The sequence below is a fragment of the Zea mays genome, chromosome 7 (assembly GCF_902167145.1).
Source record: "Zea mays cultivar B73 chromosome 7, Zm-B73-REFERENCE-NAM-5.0, whole genome shotgun sequence".
Classification (NCBI taxonomy): domain Eukaryota; kingdom Viridiplantae; phylum Streptophyta; class Magnoliopsida; order Poales; family Poaceae; genus Zea; species Zea mays.
The window spans coordinates 59,605,011-59,623,985 of record NC_050102.1 but is presented as its reverse complement, the minus strand read 5'-3'; the positions used below and the strand labels follow the sequence as shown (position 1 = coordinate 59,623,985).

The 18,975-nt window shown below is 47.9% G+C and overlaps 1 protein-coding gene across 1 annotated transcript; it reads left to right on the top strand.

Moving 5' to 3' along the window:
* Nucleotides 1-12,928: 12,928 nt before the first annotated feature.
* LOC103633894 (uncharacterized) lies at nucleotides 12,929-16,306 on the top strand. Its single transcript, XM_035960937.1, has 4 exons — nucleotides 12,929-13,658; nucleotides 13,752-14,249; nucleotides 14,332-15,908; nucleotides 15,979-16,306. Exons 1-4 carry the CDS (start codon nucleotides 13,458-13,460, stop codon nucleotides 16,187-16,189), a joined length of 2,487 nt encoding a protein of 828 aa, XP_035816830.1. The 5' UTR covers nucleotides 12,929-13,457; the 3' UTR covers nucleotides 16,190-16,306.
* The last annotated feature ends 2,669 nt before the right edge of the window (nucleotides 16,307-18,975 follow it).

Sequence of the window (18,975 nt, the reverse complement as noted above, 5' to 3'; positions counted from 1 at the left end):
GGACTAGATCCGAGGGATTGACGGGTTATTCCCATTTAAGTGTGGTCTAGCCTCTAAGGCGGGACTTGGACACTTAAGTTGGAATAATTCGGGCAGTTCCGCCACAGCTGGTATCGGAGCTTGTACCACCACAGAGGAATCAATAAAATATAAATACCATCAATTTTCTAAATAAAACTTGATAGAAACAAGGTTGGATAGATAGTAGGACGAACAGGATAGACCTAGGACGTGAAGCCTTAGGTTAATAGAAGGGTAGCTAGGTGGCTAAGTAATTAGGCCCTACAGGCCACTTTTACAGGATGGAAGTTCCTCCCTCTTCCTTTTATCTTGTTGTGAGGCCGTTCAGGACGAGCACGCATGCATTCATAATTAAGCAAATGGATAACTGAGTAAAGGACTTAAAAACAAGATAACAACCAACTAGGTCCCTAGTGCCTTTTCATTTAACTAGAGAAGGGCTGAGTTTTATTTTTTTTTTCCTTGTTCTTTTTATAATTCTTTTTCTTTTACTTACGCTTAACCGTACACAGATGACTTCCCATGGATCCTCCGATGACGAAAATGCACTGACCCACACTGACGGACTTGCACGAGAGGGCTTTCCCCGCATCCTGTGGGAAGTACTTCAGGGGGCTGGATACACGACACCTCCTCAGTACACGGTGCAACAGTTCGAGAAGCACCGGGTGCCCCGCTGTAGGGTGAGGATGACTTTGGAGCCTCATCCCCTGTAGCCAGGCTGGCGCTCCTTGGACTCAGAGTCTTTCGGGTACCGGGCAGAGGACACGATCGAGGCGATCGCTCTGCATGGGTTGACTACCTTTTGCGGATTCCATCCCTTGGAGCTGGCTACCCACCCCATTGGCTTGTTCCCCGCTGAGAAGGAGGACGACCCAATGTGGAAGGATCGGGTGGAGCATGCCAAGGACATCTGGGCCATCTACCCAGGTCAGACTGCGCACTTGACAGTACGGTGCATGAATGCTCTGTACCGTCTGCAGGTGATGCGCGGTGAGGCAATGTCCCATCTGATGGCACTACTGGAGGCAACAAAGATCACATTGGATAACAGAGAGGAGCTCGTGGTTGACTTGTCTCAAGAAATGGTGGAGAAGGACTTGCAGGTGGAGCAGCTATCCACTGATATTCAGGAGTTGGAGGAGTTGGTGGGCACCAGGGAGAACACCATCGAGGTCCTCGAGGATCAGCTCCTTAACACTCAGCAGCAGCTTGCTGAGGCTAACGAGCACCTGGACATGCACCACCAGGAGATCCAGGACCAGGAGGCCAATGAGGACGTCGACATTGAGGGAGGAGATGAGCCTGCCTCTAGTGTGGACACTGCTGGCTTGGGAAGACCACCTTCCCCCGAGTCAAGTGTTGCCTCGTTCGCTCACTAGGTGTCCAGGATAGGCTTAGAAGTCGGACAGTCGGACTCCTCGCAGCTAGCTTAGCTTTTGCACCCTTGGGGTACTAGGCTAGATAGAGTTGAGTCATTTTGGAACAATTTGATGTAACCGTGTTAAACTCTCTTGGGAGCTTGTGTGATGGATGCTTTTATCAGTTTAAAATTGGAAGGAAGAATCTCTGCCCCTTAAAAATCCCTGTTGTTGAAGTCGGATCTTTCATGCTGTTTTAACTTTGTCCTCGTGATAAAAATCTTGAATTTTGGAATTGTGGTGTTAAGTAAGTATGTGGATTTTTCAGATGGCCGGGAGGCAGCGTCGTGGCCAGAACGAGCACGTTCCACCGCCGCCCCCACCTCCCACTCTGCAGGAGCTCATGGCTCAGCAGAATGAGATTCTGAGGCAGCTGGCTCAACGTCAGCCACCACCCCAGCATTATGGTGGCGGAGACCACCAGCGTCACCCCGCGGCGGCCACCTATCAGGAATTCCTCAGCACCCAGCCTCCACTGTTCACAAGGGCGGAGGACCCACTTGACGCAGATGTGTGGCTGCGAGTGGTGGAATCCAAATTTCCACTGCTCCATGGAGTTTGCTCAGAGGTCACCAAAGTCAGGTTCGCCACCCAGCAGCTTCGCGGACCTGCAAGGACTTGGTGGGATCACTTTCTTGCTATGCAGCCAGAGGACCGAGAGGTGGAGTGGAGGGAGTTTAAGGCAGCTTTTAGAGGACACCATATACCAGCCGGGATCATGGACAGGAAGCTCAATGAGTTCTTGGCACTCACTCAGGGCAACAGGACAGTGTTGCAGTACGCCCAGGCCTTTAATGACTTGTGCCAGTATGCGGGATATCATGCTGATACAGATGAGAAGAAGAGGGACAGATTCAGAAGGGGGCTCAGCACTAAGCTCCGGGATCGTCTCAACACCGTCAGGGCCAACAGCTACAATGAGTTGGTCAACATGGCTATCTCCCAAGAGGACTGCATTACAGCTAGGCAGGCAGAGAAGAAGAGGAAGACCCCCGTGGCAGGACCCTCAGCTCAGCCACAGCGCTTCAGGATTGTATCCGACACCCAGGGCAGGGGACCCCATCAGCAGTAAGGGCGATGGGTAATCCGACCTCAGCAGCAGCAGCAGCAGGCACCCAACCGCAACTAGTTTCCAGCTCAGAGGAATAATCAGCAGCAGCAGTACCGCCAAGCCAATGACAGCAGGTGCTTCACTTGTGGCAACACTGGGCATTATGCCAAGAATTGCCCCAGGAACCAGCAGAGGCAGGGGCAGAATGTCAATCAGAACCAAGGCAAGAGACAGAAGGTGCAAGTGAGGCAGGGCAGACTAAACTTCACCACCATGGTTGATATCCCAGAGGGAGCACCCGTCATGACCGGTATCTTTACAGTTTTGAATTATCCTGCGATTATTTTATTTGATTCGGGTGCATCGCATAGTTTTATCAGTGCTAAGTTTAGTGCCAAATGCCAGTTGCCCTTTCACCATACCGATGGGGGCATTACAATTTCAACGCCAGGAGGCAGAGTTGCCACTTATCAAATCAACAGGCAAGTGCCTATAAAATTTGGTAGTCTGGTGATTAGAACCACCCTTCTTATCTTAGGATTGGATAGCGTGGATATTATTTTGGGAGCTGACTGGTTGACCAGGCATCAGGCAGTATTGGACATTGCAGCCAGAGCCATTGAAATTCATTCCCCTGCTTATGGCGAGACTGTGTTGTATTTACCCAACCAGGGTTGTACCCGATCTTGTGCCTTTGTTCTGATAGAATCCCCGGTGGAAAAGATCCCAGTGGTCTGCGACTACCCAGATGTTTTCCCAGACGAATTGCCAGGGATGCCACCTGACCGAGATATTGAGTTCGCCATCGAATTGCAACCCGGGACTGCTCCTATCTCCAAGAGACCCTATAGGATGCCTCCCGCAGAATTGGCAGAATTGAAGAAACAATTGCAAGAGTTGTTGGACAAGGGGTTTATTCGTCCAAGCACTTCACCATGGGGATGTCCAGCATTATTTGTGAAGAAAAAGGATGAGAGTTTGAGGATGTGTGTTGACTACCGCCCTCTCAATGCGGTGACTATCAAGAACAAATACCCACTGCCCCGCATTGATGTTCTGTTTGATCAGTTGGTTGGGGCCAAGGTATTCTCCAAGATAGACCTTCGCTCGGGATACCATCAGATCAAGATCCGTGCCAGCGATATTCCCAAGACGGCTTTCTCTACCAGATATGGACTGTATGAGTTTCTGGTGATGTCTTTTGGGCTGACCAATGCCCCGGCTTATTTCATGTACCTGATGAACTCAGTGTTTATGCCAGAATTGGATAAGTTCGTGGTCGTCTTCATTGATGATATTCTGGTCTATTCCAAGAATGAAGACGAACATACTGAGCACCTGCATATTGTGCTTCAACGACTGCGCGATCATCATCTTTATGCTAAGTTGTCTAAGTGTGAGTTTTGGCTGAAGGAGATTAAATTCTTGGGTCACACAATCTCTCAGGATGGGATATCAGTTGATCCTGAAAAGGTACAAGAGGTAATGGATTGGAAACCCCCGACTACAGTGAAGCAGATTCGGAGTTTTCTGGGACTGGCAGGGTATTATCGACGATTTATTCCGGATTTCTCCAGAATTGCCAAACCAATGACTGAACTGTTAAAGAAGGGAGTCAAATTTGAGTGGAGCCAAAAGTGTGAAGATGCCTTCCATACCTTGAGGCAGCATTTGACAACAGCCCCAGTGCTAGCTCAACCTGACAACACCAAGCCATTTGAAGTTTATTGTGATGCTTCTGGTACTGGTTTGGGATGTGTCTTGATGCAAGAGAACAGAGTGATTGCTTATGCTTCCCGGGCACTCAGGCCCCATGAGCAGAACTACCCTACACATGATCTAGAATTGGCAGCTGTAGTTCATGCTCTTAAGATATGGAGACACTACCTGATGGGAGCTCACTGTAACATCTACACTGATCACAAGAGTCTCAAATACATCTTCACTCAGGCAGATCTAAACATGAGGCAAAGGAGGTGGTTAGAGTTGATCAAGGATTATGATTTGGAAGTGCATTACCATCCAGGGAAGGCCAATGTTGTGGCAGATGCCTTGAGCAGAAAGGCCCAGTGTAATTGTATGAGCATGGATGTGGGAGTGACCACCCTGTGTGATGAGTTGTGCAAGCTGAACTTGGAAGTTGTTTCTTCGGGTAACCTAAGCTATATCTCGGTGGAACCCACATTGCAAGAGCAGATAATCAGGGCACAGGTTGAGGATAAGGGTGTTCAGGTTATCAAGGATATGATCAAGCAAAAGGCAGAGAAATACAAGTGTTTCCGACAGGACAGCAAGGAAATTCTATGGTTTGGAGATCGATTGGTTGTTCCTAAGGACCCTGAGCTCAGAAAGAAGATACTAGATGAAGCTCACCTTTCCAAATTCTCTATGCACCCTGGTAGCACCAAGATGTACCATGACCTCAGATCTTTATATTGGTGGACTAGAATGAAAAGAGAAATTGCCAAGTACATATCCGAGTGTGATACTTGCCAGAGAATAAAGGCTAGTCACTTGAAGGCAGCAGGCCCTTTACAACCCCTTCCCATACCATCTTGGAAATGGGAGGATATTTGCATGGACTTCATAGTAGGATTACCCAATACCTCCAGGCACCATGATTCTATTTGGGTTATCGTGGACAGGTTGACCAAGACTGCTCATTTCTTGCCAGTGCATACCACCCACAGGGCAGAGAAGTACGCTGAACTTTATGTTGATCAAATAGTGAGGTTGCATGGTATTCCCAAGACCATTATATCTGACAGGGGAGCACCATTTGTGGCACGATTTTGGGAGCAATTGCAAGAGTCACTTGGGACCCATGTCATCCGAAGCTCAGCATATCACCCCCAAACAGATGGCCAGACAGAAAGGGTGAATCAAATTTTGGAAGACATGTTGCGAGCATGTGCACTACATTATGGAAAGGATTGGGACAAGTGTCTGTCTTTGGCGGAGTTTTCTTACAATAACAACTATCAGTCCAGTTTGAAGATGGCACCTTTTGAGGCATTGTATGGGAGAAGGTGTAGAACCCCACTGAATTGGTCTCAAGCAGGAGAAAGAGAAATTTTTGGGCCAGACTTGGTACTCGAGGCAGAGGCAAAGGTCAGGGTTATTACCAAGAACTTAGAAGCTGCTCAGGCCAGACAAAGGAGCTATCATGATAAGAGGCGGAAGCCTCTACAGTTTGAGGTGGGAGATCATGTCTACCTTAAGGTATCACCCACCAAGGGTGTTCAGAGATTCGGGATCAAAGGCAAGTTAGCTCCTCGCTATATTGGACCCTACAAGATCAAGGAAGCTTGTGGACCCGTAGCCTATCAAGTGGAATTGCCACCTCACATGTCAGCAGTTCATAATGTGTTCCATGTATCTCAGCTGCGGAAATGCGTTCGTCTACCCACTGAAGTACTCCCAGAACCAGACATTGAGATAGAACCAGATTTATCCTACCAAGAGTACCCCGTCAAGGTGCTAGATCAAAAGGAAAGATCAACTCGGGCAAGGTCGGTCAGAATGTACAAGGTTCAGTGGAGTCACCATTCAGCAGAAGAAGCTACATGGGAGACCGAGGATTTTCTACGCTCTCGCTTCCCCGACTTTCTACCCAAAGGAGTCGGTATGTAACCCCAAAACCCCACCCCCACCTGCCCTTTGAATCCAATTATAAGAAAAACTTAGATAACAAGGATAGTCTAAGTTGTGGATTTAACTTAAGAAGGGCTTCCTTCTGAAGTTGCAAAGAGGATGACATTCGAAGAGCAGTTAACAAGAGAAACTTGAGTGTAAAGGAAAAACAGCACCACCACACTTTCAAGCACCCCCCAAGGGACTCTACCTAAATCTCGGGACGAGATTCCTTTAAGGGGGGAGGGCTGTAACACCCCAGGTGTTACCTTGGCTAGAGCCACTTTGGCACTAGAAGCTGTGTTCACAAGGGTAAAGACTTAGGGCACCACATAAGAACCTTGGAGCTCATGTGCTAATCAAGTTGCCAATGACATGAGAAGCATTACTCTAATCCTTGCACACTTACTACCTTGGATAAAGGGGGGGAGAAGAACCCTAGACCTCTCCAAAACCCTACCTTCCAAAACCCTAAGTAAGGGGGGAAAGAAAGTGAGCAAGTGGGCAAAGCATGTGTAACTTTTACCCAAACCCTAAGTAACATTATAACCATCAATTAAGGGAGGGAAATATTGCAAAAAGGCCCCTGGAGAAACCCCAATTCAAATCTCCAAGTGGAGAGAGAGCTAGAGCTCTCAATTTCCCTCTAAGTCACATTTTAGCCCTAATTCAAAGACCAGCCGTGTTCACTTTGAAGATGGCGCCAAAACCACTTGGGTTCTATACCAAAAATGTGCTATACCACTTAAGGCACCCCCTGGAAAAATTTGAGGCCGAGACTCAGACGTTTGACAACACTTGACATCAGTTTTGTCGCTGAGCGGGCAGGGAGACAAGCCAGATTTGGCGCCCGTCTATCTCCCTATCTAGGGCGTATCATCCCTTGGAACTCACACATGTGAGATAGCCCTAGGTGCCAGGAGGAGGTCTGCGCCGGATTCATGGCGAGATTCGCACGTTTGCGATCTCTGGAAGCGTTTGAACATGGGAAGAAACTCACTGCCACGTGTTCGACGCCTTCTGCCCGCGCCAGAGCACGCTCGCGCGCGCCCTCGCACGCCCCGCGCCGCGCCCGAGCCAAACCCGCGCCGTGGCCCGCGCCCGAGCTTATAAATCCCTCCCAGGCTTCGGCTACACCTTTCCGCACACCCTCCACACCTCACCGGAGTTAGCCCGTCGCCGTTTGCCCGTGCGCAGCGAGCCCGCGGCCGCTCAACCCCTCTGCCACCGTAGACCGGCCAGCAGAGCCATCCCCAACCCCGTCCTGCCCTCGGAGAAGCTTGCGCACACCTCCGTGAGGCTCCCCGAGCAAGGAATCGGAGTTTCCTTCGCCGGAGAAGCCAGTCCACGCTCGCCGGAGCTCTCACCCCCGCCGGAGCACGTGGACCGGGTAAGCCACTCCACCATCCTTCGATTTCTTGTGCACACAGTCGTTGCGTGACCCCGTGATGCTAACCGTGCCCTCGGATTGCGCCAGTTCGCCGTAGTTTGGCCGGTATACTCGCCGCCGACGAGGACACCCGCCTGCACGCGTGGACCGGGCGATTCCGGCCACCTCCGACGCTGAGCCGTACCTCGACGTGACCGCCAGAGTCTCCCCAAGCCGACCCCACCCTTCGTCGGACCTCCCTCGCCGCCGGTAAGCCGCGCCGCCCTTTTCTTTCCCGCGGTTACTGTTTCAGTGAAGGGAAGGACTGCGGGTGAGAGGGAAGAAAGGTCAGGGGGTTTTGTGTAAGGTCAGTGACTCAGGGGAATAGTGGCGTGGGGGTAGATCTGTGAAGGTGGATTTAGTTTAAACCCAGGGACCCCGGTGCAAACTGTTTTTCCAGAAACCCTTAAATTAAATTTGTTTTAAATTGAACAGCAACTTTGAAAATGCATAACTTCTGTTTAAATCATCCAAATTTGGTCAAACCAATTTTGTCAGACTCAAATTAATGTAACCTAATTAAGAAAAATATAAAACCCCTTGGTAATGTGGAAAACTTAAAAGTTCTGATTTAATGTTAGTTTTGGCCAAAAGCTAAATAATAGTAAGAAAAATAGTTAGGATATTTGACTAGGGTTAGGAAAATTTGGAGAAGTTTATATTTACCTACTAACCTGTTTAAAAATGTTAAACCTCTCTGTCCACTCCATTTGAGTTAGTTGTACCCCTTATTCTATAATATGCCTAAGAATAAGGAAAATAGAAAAGGTAAATTAATTAATAAACCAGAGAGTACCTCTATTTTTGTTAGGTTATTTATTCAACATAGTTCACTGGAAAAATATATCATACCCTGTTTTAGTGTAAAATAAGTAAGATCCCTTTTGTTTAAATAAAACAAGTGAAACTTAGAAAAACTCTACAAAAATAACCCCAAGGTGAAAACACCCCCACCCTTGGGATAACTATTGTTTTATTAGAAAGAACCTAAGAAAAATATGAAATCTGCTGTTTGACATTTTTCAAATAATAAGGTAGTAGAAAGTGCCTTTTTGACATTAAAACTTAAGAAAATCATAACTAAATAACCACCCCTTAGTTTTCTATGATTTTTAGCACAGAGTCCTATTATTACCAAAGGATGCCAACAAAAATAACCTCTAGGACAGAACCTACCGCTAACTAGAAGGTGTAGTGTAAAGTGGCCCTTTTTGCCTAACTTTTGTTATTTTTGTTTAAAACCTAACATTTATACTCTAAGCCTCAAATTCTTAAAACAAGCTAGAATAGCCAGTGACAACCCACTGTAATTTTTTACAGAATTTTTGAAAATTATTAAAACCCTGTTGTAGTTCAAACCTACCCTAGAAACCCCAAATGGAAATCAAGGAAAGGAAAATGAATAATGTGAATTAATGTTATCCCAAAACCCTTGAAGTCTGTCCACTAAAAATGTATCAAGGTAATACCCATCCACTATGTTATCCTCACTAAAAACCCAAGCCTAAGGAGTATTAAACCTAACCCACTGGAAGCCCCGCATGACTAAGAACTCTAAGTTACTTCTTAACTTAGTTTCGTTTACAAAATGTTATTAAATCCTGCATAATCATGACATACATGTTCATTGCATTTCGATAGACTGTAATCTTGCTGACGGAGAGTACATCCTCGTGCCGGAGCAAGGAGCTGCTCAGGAGGTAGCCCCAGATCCAGCACCCGAGCCTGCACCAGAGGACCTGCCTGCCACTGCTTTGGAAGGCAAGCCCCGGTTTTATGCATAACCTGTTATTTATGCTATTTTACTATACTTAATGATTGTAGGATTGATTGTGCACTTAGGTGTAGGAGTTGACTGAAACCCTAGTTGCATGATCTCAGGAATCCCATTGAGATGAATACTAGTATGCTAAGTCGAGTAGCTGCTTTATTAATCAGGAATCTCGGTAGAAGTCGAGTGATTTTTCTAGCACTCGCGCGAGGTCAGGAAATTGATTGTATCCACTTTCGTATCATAATGATGTTGGGTTGTGGGCAACAATCCATGGGGATTGGTTGTCTACGGGATAAAAAATTGAATAAGGATTAAGGTGTGGTACCGTGAGTCAAGCGTTTGAACGTACTAAGCACATGCCGAGAAATATGGTAAATCGGTAAGCCTAGTACCTGATTGAACCTGGCAGCAGATTGCCCTCCTCACGCGACCTGAGACGAGGTCTCCCATTCCGGTTATGGTGGGTACAAGTGCGGTCACTGCACGACGGCCAGTCGGGGTCAGTGAGGCATTGTACGCCAAGGCGGTGAGCCCCTCTCTGCTGACAGGGAATCGATGGGGACGGTTGATGTGTGTGGGGACGGAGTGCCCCTGCATGTCGTGTGTTTAGGTTTACCTTGCAAGGATAAAAACTCGATTCGAATCGTCTGCTTCTCGCAGCTAATGAGACTGCTTGATCCATGCTGCTACATTGAGTAACAAGTGGAATGATGCGGAGATGATATAAGATGTTGATTGCTAAAATGTTTGCTACTTTGTATGAATAGATAGTACACTTTAAGCCTTAAGAGAGTCACACTTAACTTGACTAAGTTAAAATCTTGACTTAGAAACTCAGCTAGTGCTTTTGGCAACCAAACCCCACAGCCAAACAGCTGCATGTCTAGAGGTAGAGGAGTAGACTCCTCACACCGGGTAAGTCTAGCTGAGTATTAGTATACTCAGCCTTGCTTGTGGCATAATTTTTACAGGTTCTCTGGAGGAGATGGTTGATGGGATAACTTGGCCGACCACCCTGCCACCGGGTTGGACTGTCGAGTGGGACCCTGCCTCGGCTGAGGAGGAGCATGAGGAGTGATGGGACAGGCTTCCCCATCTCTCTGTTTAATTATCGTTAGTTTTATTCCGCTGCACTTCAAACAATGATGGTTACTTTTGCAAAAAAAAACTCCGATGATGATGATGGTGATGTAATAATTTAACATTATGGCATGTATGGTTTTATGCTTTATTGTATTTGCTCTGTGACTCACCTTCGAGTGAGATTGTGGTACTTGATCCTGTCAGTGGCCGTGTCGGACTAGATCCGAGGGATTGACGGGTTATTCCCATTTAAGTGTGGTCTAGCCTCTAAGGCGGGACTTGGACACTTAAGTTGGAATAATTCGGGCAGTTCCGCCACAGAGCTAATCCCCATTGACCACTACCTAGGTGGTCCGGCAGGGCATCACTACGTAGCCTTTACAAAGATTCCCTAGAGATAATAGCTGCCCGTTAGGTTTCTCCAGTTTGATAAACACAGTACCCCTCCGCGCAGGAGAGTGACTAACAAAGAGCAAAACGAAAGAACCTCGGCACTTAGCCTCGGCAGAGCAAGCACTGTGCCTGGACCCCATTGACGGCACGACGGCTAAGCAACTACACCTCTAGTTCATCTAATTAATCAGTTAAGGGCATCCCATTTCACCCTCATGGTTGTACTGTTATCCCGGGTGGTCTCTCAACGAACAAGTCCTTACGGAGAGGTACTCAGGAAACAGCCTGAGCCCCCTAGAGTATCACAAGATCATCAACATCATCAGGATAACAGTATCATAAATAGTCACATCATGTTCATTGATTAAGTTAAGACAATAGCAGAGTGCTAACCATAACAGCCCATAAGGTCATCAAGGATAAAGTAAAGTGTAAAGCTAGTCAATCCTTAGGTTTCAAGTAAGTAATGCGGGGTAGTAAGTTATAAATGAATAGGACATAATGGGACAGAGGACAATTGCCTTCACCAAACTGCTGATCAGGGACTTCCTCTGCAACCTCCTCGGGAAACACAGACTGCTCGTTGTCTACGTAAAGTAATCATTCACACTATGCACTTGGGAAGATAACAAACAAAAGCAACATACAAAACATATGCAGCAAAGAGATCACAAGTTCATAGTAGAAAAGGGATAGGCACTCTAGTGTTTCCTAGGTCTGGGGGTAGAGGACTATACAAAGTGATTCATTATCCACTAATCAGGTTTAAGTCAGTGGTGGGATTAAATCATTACATGGTTTTAAGTTCCTAAACTTAGGTGTTTAAGTCCATAAACTTAAGTGCTCTAACTTTTATTAAAGTCTACCAACTTCTAATTATCTCAAATAGGGTTCCAATAACCTTAATCCTATCCTAATGATTAATTATTAATTGGTACATAGAAACAGCAGGGGGACATTGTTTAAATAGATAGACAAAAACATCATGAGCATTTTGCAATTTGAAGCACCTAATTTGGAGTTCATATGACAAAGTTATGAATTTTACAAGTTTAGGGGTTAAAAAATATACCCTAAATACCTATTTTGAATTAAATAAAAGGCCCGAGGACCTAACTGAGAGAAACCAGGGACGGCGGGTTTAAATTCCAGAAAACCGGGGGTCTCTTTAAGAAAACGCGCGGGCGAAGGGGTATCGGGCTCCTACGGCCGTTGGATCTCAGGCGGACGGCCAGGATTAGATCTTGCGGGCGGGCGCGCGAGCGCGCGGCGGCCTAGGCGGCTGACAGGCGGGGCCGGGTGGGCAGTGCGAGGGCGGCGGCTGACAGGCGGGGCCAGCGGGCAGCGCGGGCGCGGGCGGGCTAACAGGCGGGGCCAGCGGGCAGCGCGGGGCGCGAGCGGGCTGACAGGCGGGGCCCAACGGCAGGGAGGCGGGGTGTGGAGGAAGCGGGCCTGGGCCGCTGGATCTCTTGCGGACGGCCAGGATTGGGCTCGGCCTAATTAAAACGGGGCCGCCCGATCTGGGACGGACGGTGGGGATCGGGTGGCCGGCCTGGGCTTCTCCTACGGCTAGCTGGGGCGGTGGCGCTCGTCCCCGCGGCGGAGGACTCACCGGAGACGAGGGGCGCGGGCGCTTGGCGGGTCTCTGGGGCGACCTGAGTGGCCGGGAAGGTTGGGGAGGGCACGGGGAATCCTCTGGTGGGGTCTGGGTCGGGGCAGGGGCACCGGAGGGGGGTGGTTCACGGCAGAGCGGCTCGGCGGCGGCATAAATCTACTCCGGCGAGGAATTAAACGCAGCAGAGAGCAAAACAAAGGTCGATAGGGGGTGGGAGAGGTTCTTTACCTCAAGGCGGGCTCCGGGGACTCCTCGGTGGCGGCGATGACGCGACGGTGGCCCGGGGCGACGGTGGCGGACCTCCGCGGCTGCACGGAGGACGGCGGGTGAGCGCGGGCAGAGAGAAATAGGGAGGGGGAGAGGGAATTGGGGCGCGTCCCAGGTTGCGGACGCCGGGGCGAAGCTCACCGTGGCAACGGACACGGCGGAGCTCCAACGGCGGCCGGGAAACGAGCTCGGGACGGCGGGGATTTGTGGCGGCGGCGCTCTGGCGTGCGCGCAGCGAGGGGAGTTATTTGGAGCAGAGGTATCCCGAACGGCGGGCTTCGGAAGTTTGCTATCCTCAACCTTGCAATTGGAATTTTAGTATTATAATAGGCTTCCGATTGGAAAATTGTCTTCGTGGGCACTTTTAACAGTCTCGCCGTCGGTTAACTTGTTCCGGCTCTCGTGCTAAGGATTCCCCGTTCTTCTAAGGATTCCCCGTTCTTCAAAACGGATCTCGTGCTCGCTCTCTCCTTTCTTCCTCTCCCTCTCTGTCCGTCGTCCCCTAGCTCGCTCCTGCTCTGTCCTCGACGAGCTCGCGACTGCTCCGTGCTCCCGGCCCTCGACGGCGCTCATCTCCTCGACGGCGCTCCTCTCCAAGGTATCCTCTCGAGTGCCCATACTTTTTATCTTCTGTGGCGCCCCATACTGCTCCCTGGCGGCTGGCTCTGTCCTCGCCGGCGTTACTGACTGCTCCCGGCAGTCCCCGCGGTCCCGACTGCTCCCGGCAGTCCCCTCGCTCCCGGCGCTCCCCACTGCTCCCGGCAGTCCCAATGCAACCTCCGGCAGTCCCCTCGCCGGACCTCGCAGTCCAAGCAGCCGGCGAATTATCCTCGTCGTTGCCTCCAGGCGAGGTCGTTGGCAGCGACACAGGGGTGGCCCTCAATCCGTCGCCGTTGGTCGATGCTGCTCTGACGATCGACGACGTTGATAACTCTTGGTTGGAGGCACCACCAGCTTGTCCTGAAGATCGGGTAGAAATGCTGTACAAATGTATTTCATATATTAGTCTGCACTTGTGTATTGTTGACAACTCTCATTTGTACTGCTCATCATAATTTTTGTAGGGCACTGTCAATTTTCAGTTAACAGTGTTTGACCCAGTGCAAGTATTTGATTTTGAGGGTATTGGACCTGATCTTCGATGGGATGAAGAAGGGCCTCAACATGTACCCAGTGAGTTAGCTATGTATTCGAAACTTGGATTTGCGGCTGAAGATGAACGAGAAAACAAAGAGAGAGAGGAGGCTTCTAATCATTGTGGTGATTCAAATAATCCAAATGAGTTTGGAGTTGATTCTTCATCCTCCATGCCCTGTGTTGATTTTTTGCCAAACGAGAGTAGAGTTTTGTATGATTCTAACCATCCAGTCATGGCGGTTGGCTGCATGTATCCATCTATGGCTGAATTCAGACTTGCTATGAGACAGTATGCCATAGAAAAAGAGTTTGAGTTAGGCATTGAGGCTAGTACCCCGAAGAAATACAGAGGATTTTGTCGAGGTGGTGATTGTCCTTGGAGCATACATGCAAGAATTGAGAGGGATGGGTCACCTACCATAATTGTACGGTATTGTCAAAGTTTTAATTTTGTTGAAGTTTTTTTATGCCTTAGTAGTAATGTGCATTTCATTTATACTTCTGTAGGTGACTGTGATGAATGATCATCACACTTGCACTTCTAGTGGCCGGAGGAGGACAAGCACACCAACCAGTGCTTGGGTTGCTGCTAAAGCTTTACCTATCCTTGCGAAGAAACCACACACAGGTGCAAAGGATTTACAGACTTTCCTTCAAGATACGTACAAGTGCACCATTTCTTATGATACAGTTTGGTATGGAAAAGAGAAAGCCTTGAAGCAGTTGTTTGGGACTTGGGAAGAGAGTTTCCAACTTCTATTCTCTTGGAAGGAGGCTGTATTGCAGAGGTCACCTGATAGTGTCATTGAAATTGATGTACGTGTTGAGGATGGCAGAGTTTATTTTAGTAGGTTCTTCTGTGCACTTGGCCCTTGTATTAGTGGTTTCTTACATGGATGCAGACCTTACTTGAGTGTTGATTCGACAGCTTTGAATGGTAGATGGAATGGTCACCTACCATCTGCAACAGCCGTCGACGGCCACAACTGGATGTTCCCTGTTGCATATGGATTCTTTGAGTCCGAAACAGAGGACAACTGGCATTGGTTCCTTCTACAGTTACGCAAGGCCATCGGGGATTTACCTAACCTAGCATTGTGTTCTGATGCTTGCAAAGGGCTAACAAATGCAATGAAGGATGTTTTTCCAGAAGCTGAGAAAAGAGAGTGTTTCCGGCACCTAATGAACAATTATGTCAAGCAATATGCTGGATCCGAATACATGTACCCTGCTGCCAGGGCGTACAAGGCAGAAGTATATGACATGTACATTGCAAATGTCAGAAGCAATCCTGATATTGCTGCTTGGTTAGATAGGTTCCATTCCTTGTTGTGGTACCGAAGTGCATTCAACCCTACTATCAAATGCGACTATGTAACAAATAACATTGCTGAGGTGTTCAATAACTGGATAAAGGACTACAAGGACCTCCCTGTTTGTGACCTGGCTGACAAAATTAGGATAATGATCATGCAACTATTTTACAAGAGGAGGCGGATAGGAAGGAGGTTGGAGGGAAAGATTTTACCTTCTATCATAGCACAACTGAATGCAAGAACTAGAGGACTTGGACACTTGGAGGTCATAAAAGGCGATGACTATGTTGCAGAGGTGAGAGACAATGGTGATTGTTTTTCTAGATATGTGGTGAAGGCTCATCTTAGAGAATGTTCATGTAAGGAATGGCAACATACAGGGAAGCCCTGCCACCATGCATTATGTCTAATTACCGCACAGCAATATAGAAATGTAATGATGGAGGAGTTTGTCGACGATTACTACTCAGTTGACATGTTTAGGAAAGCTTATGACAGATTGGTGGAGCCAATTGAAAGCAAATTATTTTGGCCGAAGGTGGATTTTGCAAAGGAGGTTGGTGCTCCACTAGGCAAGAGAGGCGTGGGACGTCAAAGGAAAACTAGGTTCAAGAGTTGTCTAGAAGGTGGGAGTAGTAAAAAAAAGCCTGCAAACGAAAGTGAGAAAGCTAAGAAGATTATTCGAGGCAAATTCAAGTGCCCTAATTGTGGGGAGTTAGGGCATAGGAAGACTAGCTACAAATGCCCCCTAAATGGAACGAAGAAAAGGTACTCTTATAATCTCGTATCTGTTTTTATAAATTAATTTTGGTTGTTTATCTAATAATCATCTGCACAGGAAAAGGAAACCAAGAAAGAACTCAACAAAGAAATGGTTTCCTAAGGAGCCAGCTGAAGCTTCTTCGTCACAGCCTGAAGTAGGGGATTCTGGTCGACACCAAATTGTCTGCATTGATGTTCCACAAGAAACAGTTGGTACTACCCCACAGAAGAGAGTGAGGCGTGCTGTCAAAAAACTGACTCCAAAGAAGAAGATGAACGCTGGCTAGAAAATTAGGACAATGTCATGTCTTAAACTAGTTTCCAGGCTTGTTTGTGATGATGTAATGTATTGAAGTACTTTCTTCAGTTTTCAGATGATGTAATGTATTGAAGCACTTTCTCTAGACTTGTTTGTGATGTAATGTATTCAAGTACTTTCTCTAGACTTGACAACTTATCTTCAGTTTTCAGAACCTCTTTTCAGCTAGCTTCAGTTCATCACTGTTGCTGTCAGGTGTTTCTACATGGCAACTTATTTTCAGTTTTCAGAACCTCTTTGCTACTGTCTTGCAGGATGACAGTGTTAGATAAATATCATGTCCAATTCTGGGTACATCTGGTGATCCAAATTCTGGGTATTCTCCAGTTTTGGATTGGAACATGCAGCCACTTGTCTATCCAGTTCTGGTGGTCCTAGAGGTGCTGGTTTCAGCCTGCTCGTTTCAGCCACATGCAGCCACCTGTGTGAAGCTTGTCGTAGAGATGAAAGAACGGCTAGCAAGTGTAGATATTCCTGTGCTGGTGGTCGACCTGTTTGGCTGCCACCGAGTTCATATATGTACATGATTCCTTGGACATTTATGGTCGACCTGTGCTGATTGTAGTGGCAGCCAAACATTTTCCTTCGGTGCGTTCGTTCCAGCTGAAACGAGCAGGCTGGTACATATTCCTGTGCTGGTGGCTGCAGCCTGCAGGTGTAGATACACCTTAACTGCCAAATTCTGGGTACATCTGGTGATCCAAATTCTGGGAACAGCTGGTAGTGAAGAAAGCTGGTAAAAACTCTGGGTACAGCTGGTTGACATTAGTTCAGGCAGATACACAATTATTCGAAAAATGCAGTACAACGACAATTATGAACACAAACTTAAACTGGTTTTCACTGAACTGGTTGACATTAGTTCCAATCACAAGAGTTCGAATTACAATAGTTCGAATTACACATTACACATTACAATAGTTCCAATTACAATAGTTCGAATTACACATTACATATTACAACAACATAATCATGGCCACTACATCGGCAATCAGCGATCTCATCGGAGTCACAGACAAATAGCTCAGATAGGCTCACTTCATATAGGACCCTTCATACGGCGATCAGGAATCTCATCGGAGTCAAAAGAAGAGTTGTCCTCATCCGAACCACACAGCTCAGTACAATCACAATGAACATCAGTCTTGAAATCATCGTACATTCCAAGGGCTTCATAATCCTCAAGTAGAGGCTGAGGACCAATAAGAACTTCCTCCAAATCCCTGCTCATAGTGTCTAGACCTTTTGCAATTTGAGTAACATCACTCATGGCATTAATCAGGCAATTCTTGTGCAACATATCCAAATATTCAGGAACATGGTTGCGGCGGCTCAACTTCCTCAACTCATCGGCAGATAATTGCATCTGTCTAATGGCGTCTAAAAGACCATCCCAAACTCGATTATATCTCTGTGCCTACAACCAAATTAATAATGACATTCAATATCATATTATAGTATTCACTGTTACTATAATAACACAATATGTTATTTACAGTAAAACGTACCGGATCATGTGTCCTACATAATCGATGACGCGGACGTAATCTACTAGTGCCATAATCAATGTTGCTTGTGTCGACGATGCCTGTGCGCCTACTCCCTTCTGCAGCTTCTGCGACATCTCTGCGTATGTCGGCCTTAGCAGGTCCAGATCCCATTGGAATGGATCTTGGAGATTTCTCCATGGCCGCGGGGAAGGAACCTACAGGATCTGTGAGCCACAAAAGCCTCGAGGGTCTGATTATCGCTATTGCATTGCACAATCAGTAAATGCAGGAATGGACATGGTATATGATTATTTGAGTGTTCACATGAAATGTATTCTTCAGTCCCTCTGCTGGTTTTGCCTACATTGAAAAATCTACAGAGCCTGTGGAGCAACTGCTCAAAGCTCAACCCATCGATTTGGAAGAGTGGACTGTAACTCTGACACAAAACCGTGCTACTCTCACCCGCCATTCTCACACACCACACTATGGCAAATCTGGAAGCAGGGAAACAAGATTGTTTCTTCTGAGAAGAAGACCGCAGATCCCTAACACGAGTATTTTTATTCTTTGGTCGACGAACGCCGGCGAGGACAGAGCCAGCCGCCAGGGAGCAGTATGGGGCGCCACAGAAGATAAAAAGTATGGGCACTCGAGAGGATACCTTGGAGAGGAGCGCCGTCGAGGAGATGAGCGCCGTCGAGGGCCGGGAGCACGGAGCAGTCGCGAGCTCGTCGAGGACAGAGCAGGAGCGAGCTAGGGGACGACGGACAGAGAGGGAGAGGAAGAAAGGAGAGAGCGAGCACGAGATCCGTTTTGAAGAACGGGGAATCCTTAGAAGAACGGGGAATCCTTAGCACGAGAGCCGGAACAAGTTAACCGACGGCGAGACTGTTAAAAGTGCCCACGAAGACAATTTTCCAATCGGAAGCCTATTATAATACTAAAATTCCAATTGCAAGGTTGAGGATAGCAAACTTCCGAAGCCCGCCGTTCGGGATACCTCTGCTCCAAATAACTCCAGCGAGGGAGAGGTGGAAGAGGGGTCTGCCGGTGCGCAAATGAGGGAGGGGGAGAGGGCGAGTGGGGCTCTGGGCTCAAGTGGCCAGGGGCGGGGCAGTTGCGAGCTCCACGCGCGACGTGGGCGCGGAGAAGGCGGCCGCGCGCAGCTCGGGCGGCAGTTACGCGAGGACGACGGGGCTGACAAGCCGGGCCCGCGAGCAGAGAGAGAGAGGAAAGCGGGGGCGGGCGCGCGGAAGGCGGC

Bases quoted from the DNA above. Each gene is read 5' to 3' on its own strand.
- LOC103633894 (XM_035960937.1), top strand. From the start codon at position 13,458: ATGCAACCTCCGGCAGTCCCCTCGCCGGACCTCGCAGTCCAAGCAGCC. The intron at 14,250-14,331 runs GTACGGTATTGT...ATACTTCTGTAG, and splicing joins ATGGGTCACCTACCATAATT to GTGACTGTGATGAATGATCA. The intron at 15,909-15,978 runs GTACTCTTATAA...TCATCTGCACAG, and splicing joins CTAAATGGAACGAAGAAAAG to GAAAAGGAAACCAAGAAAGA.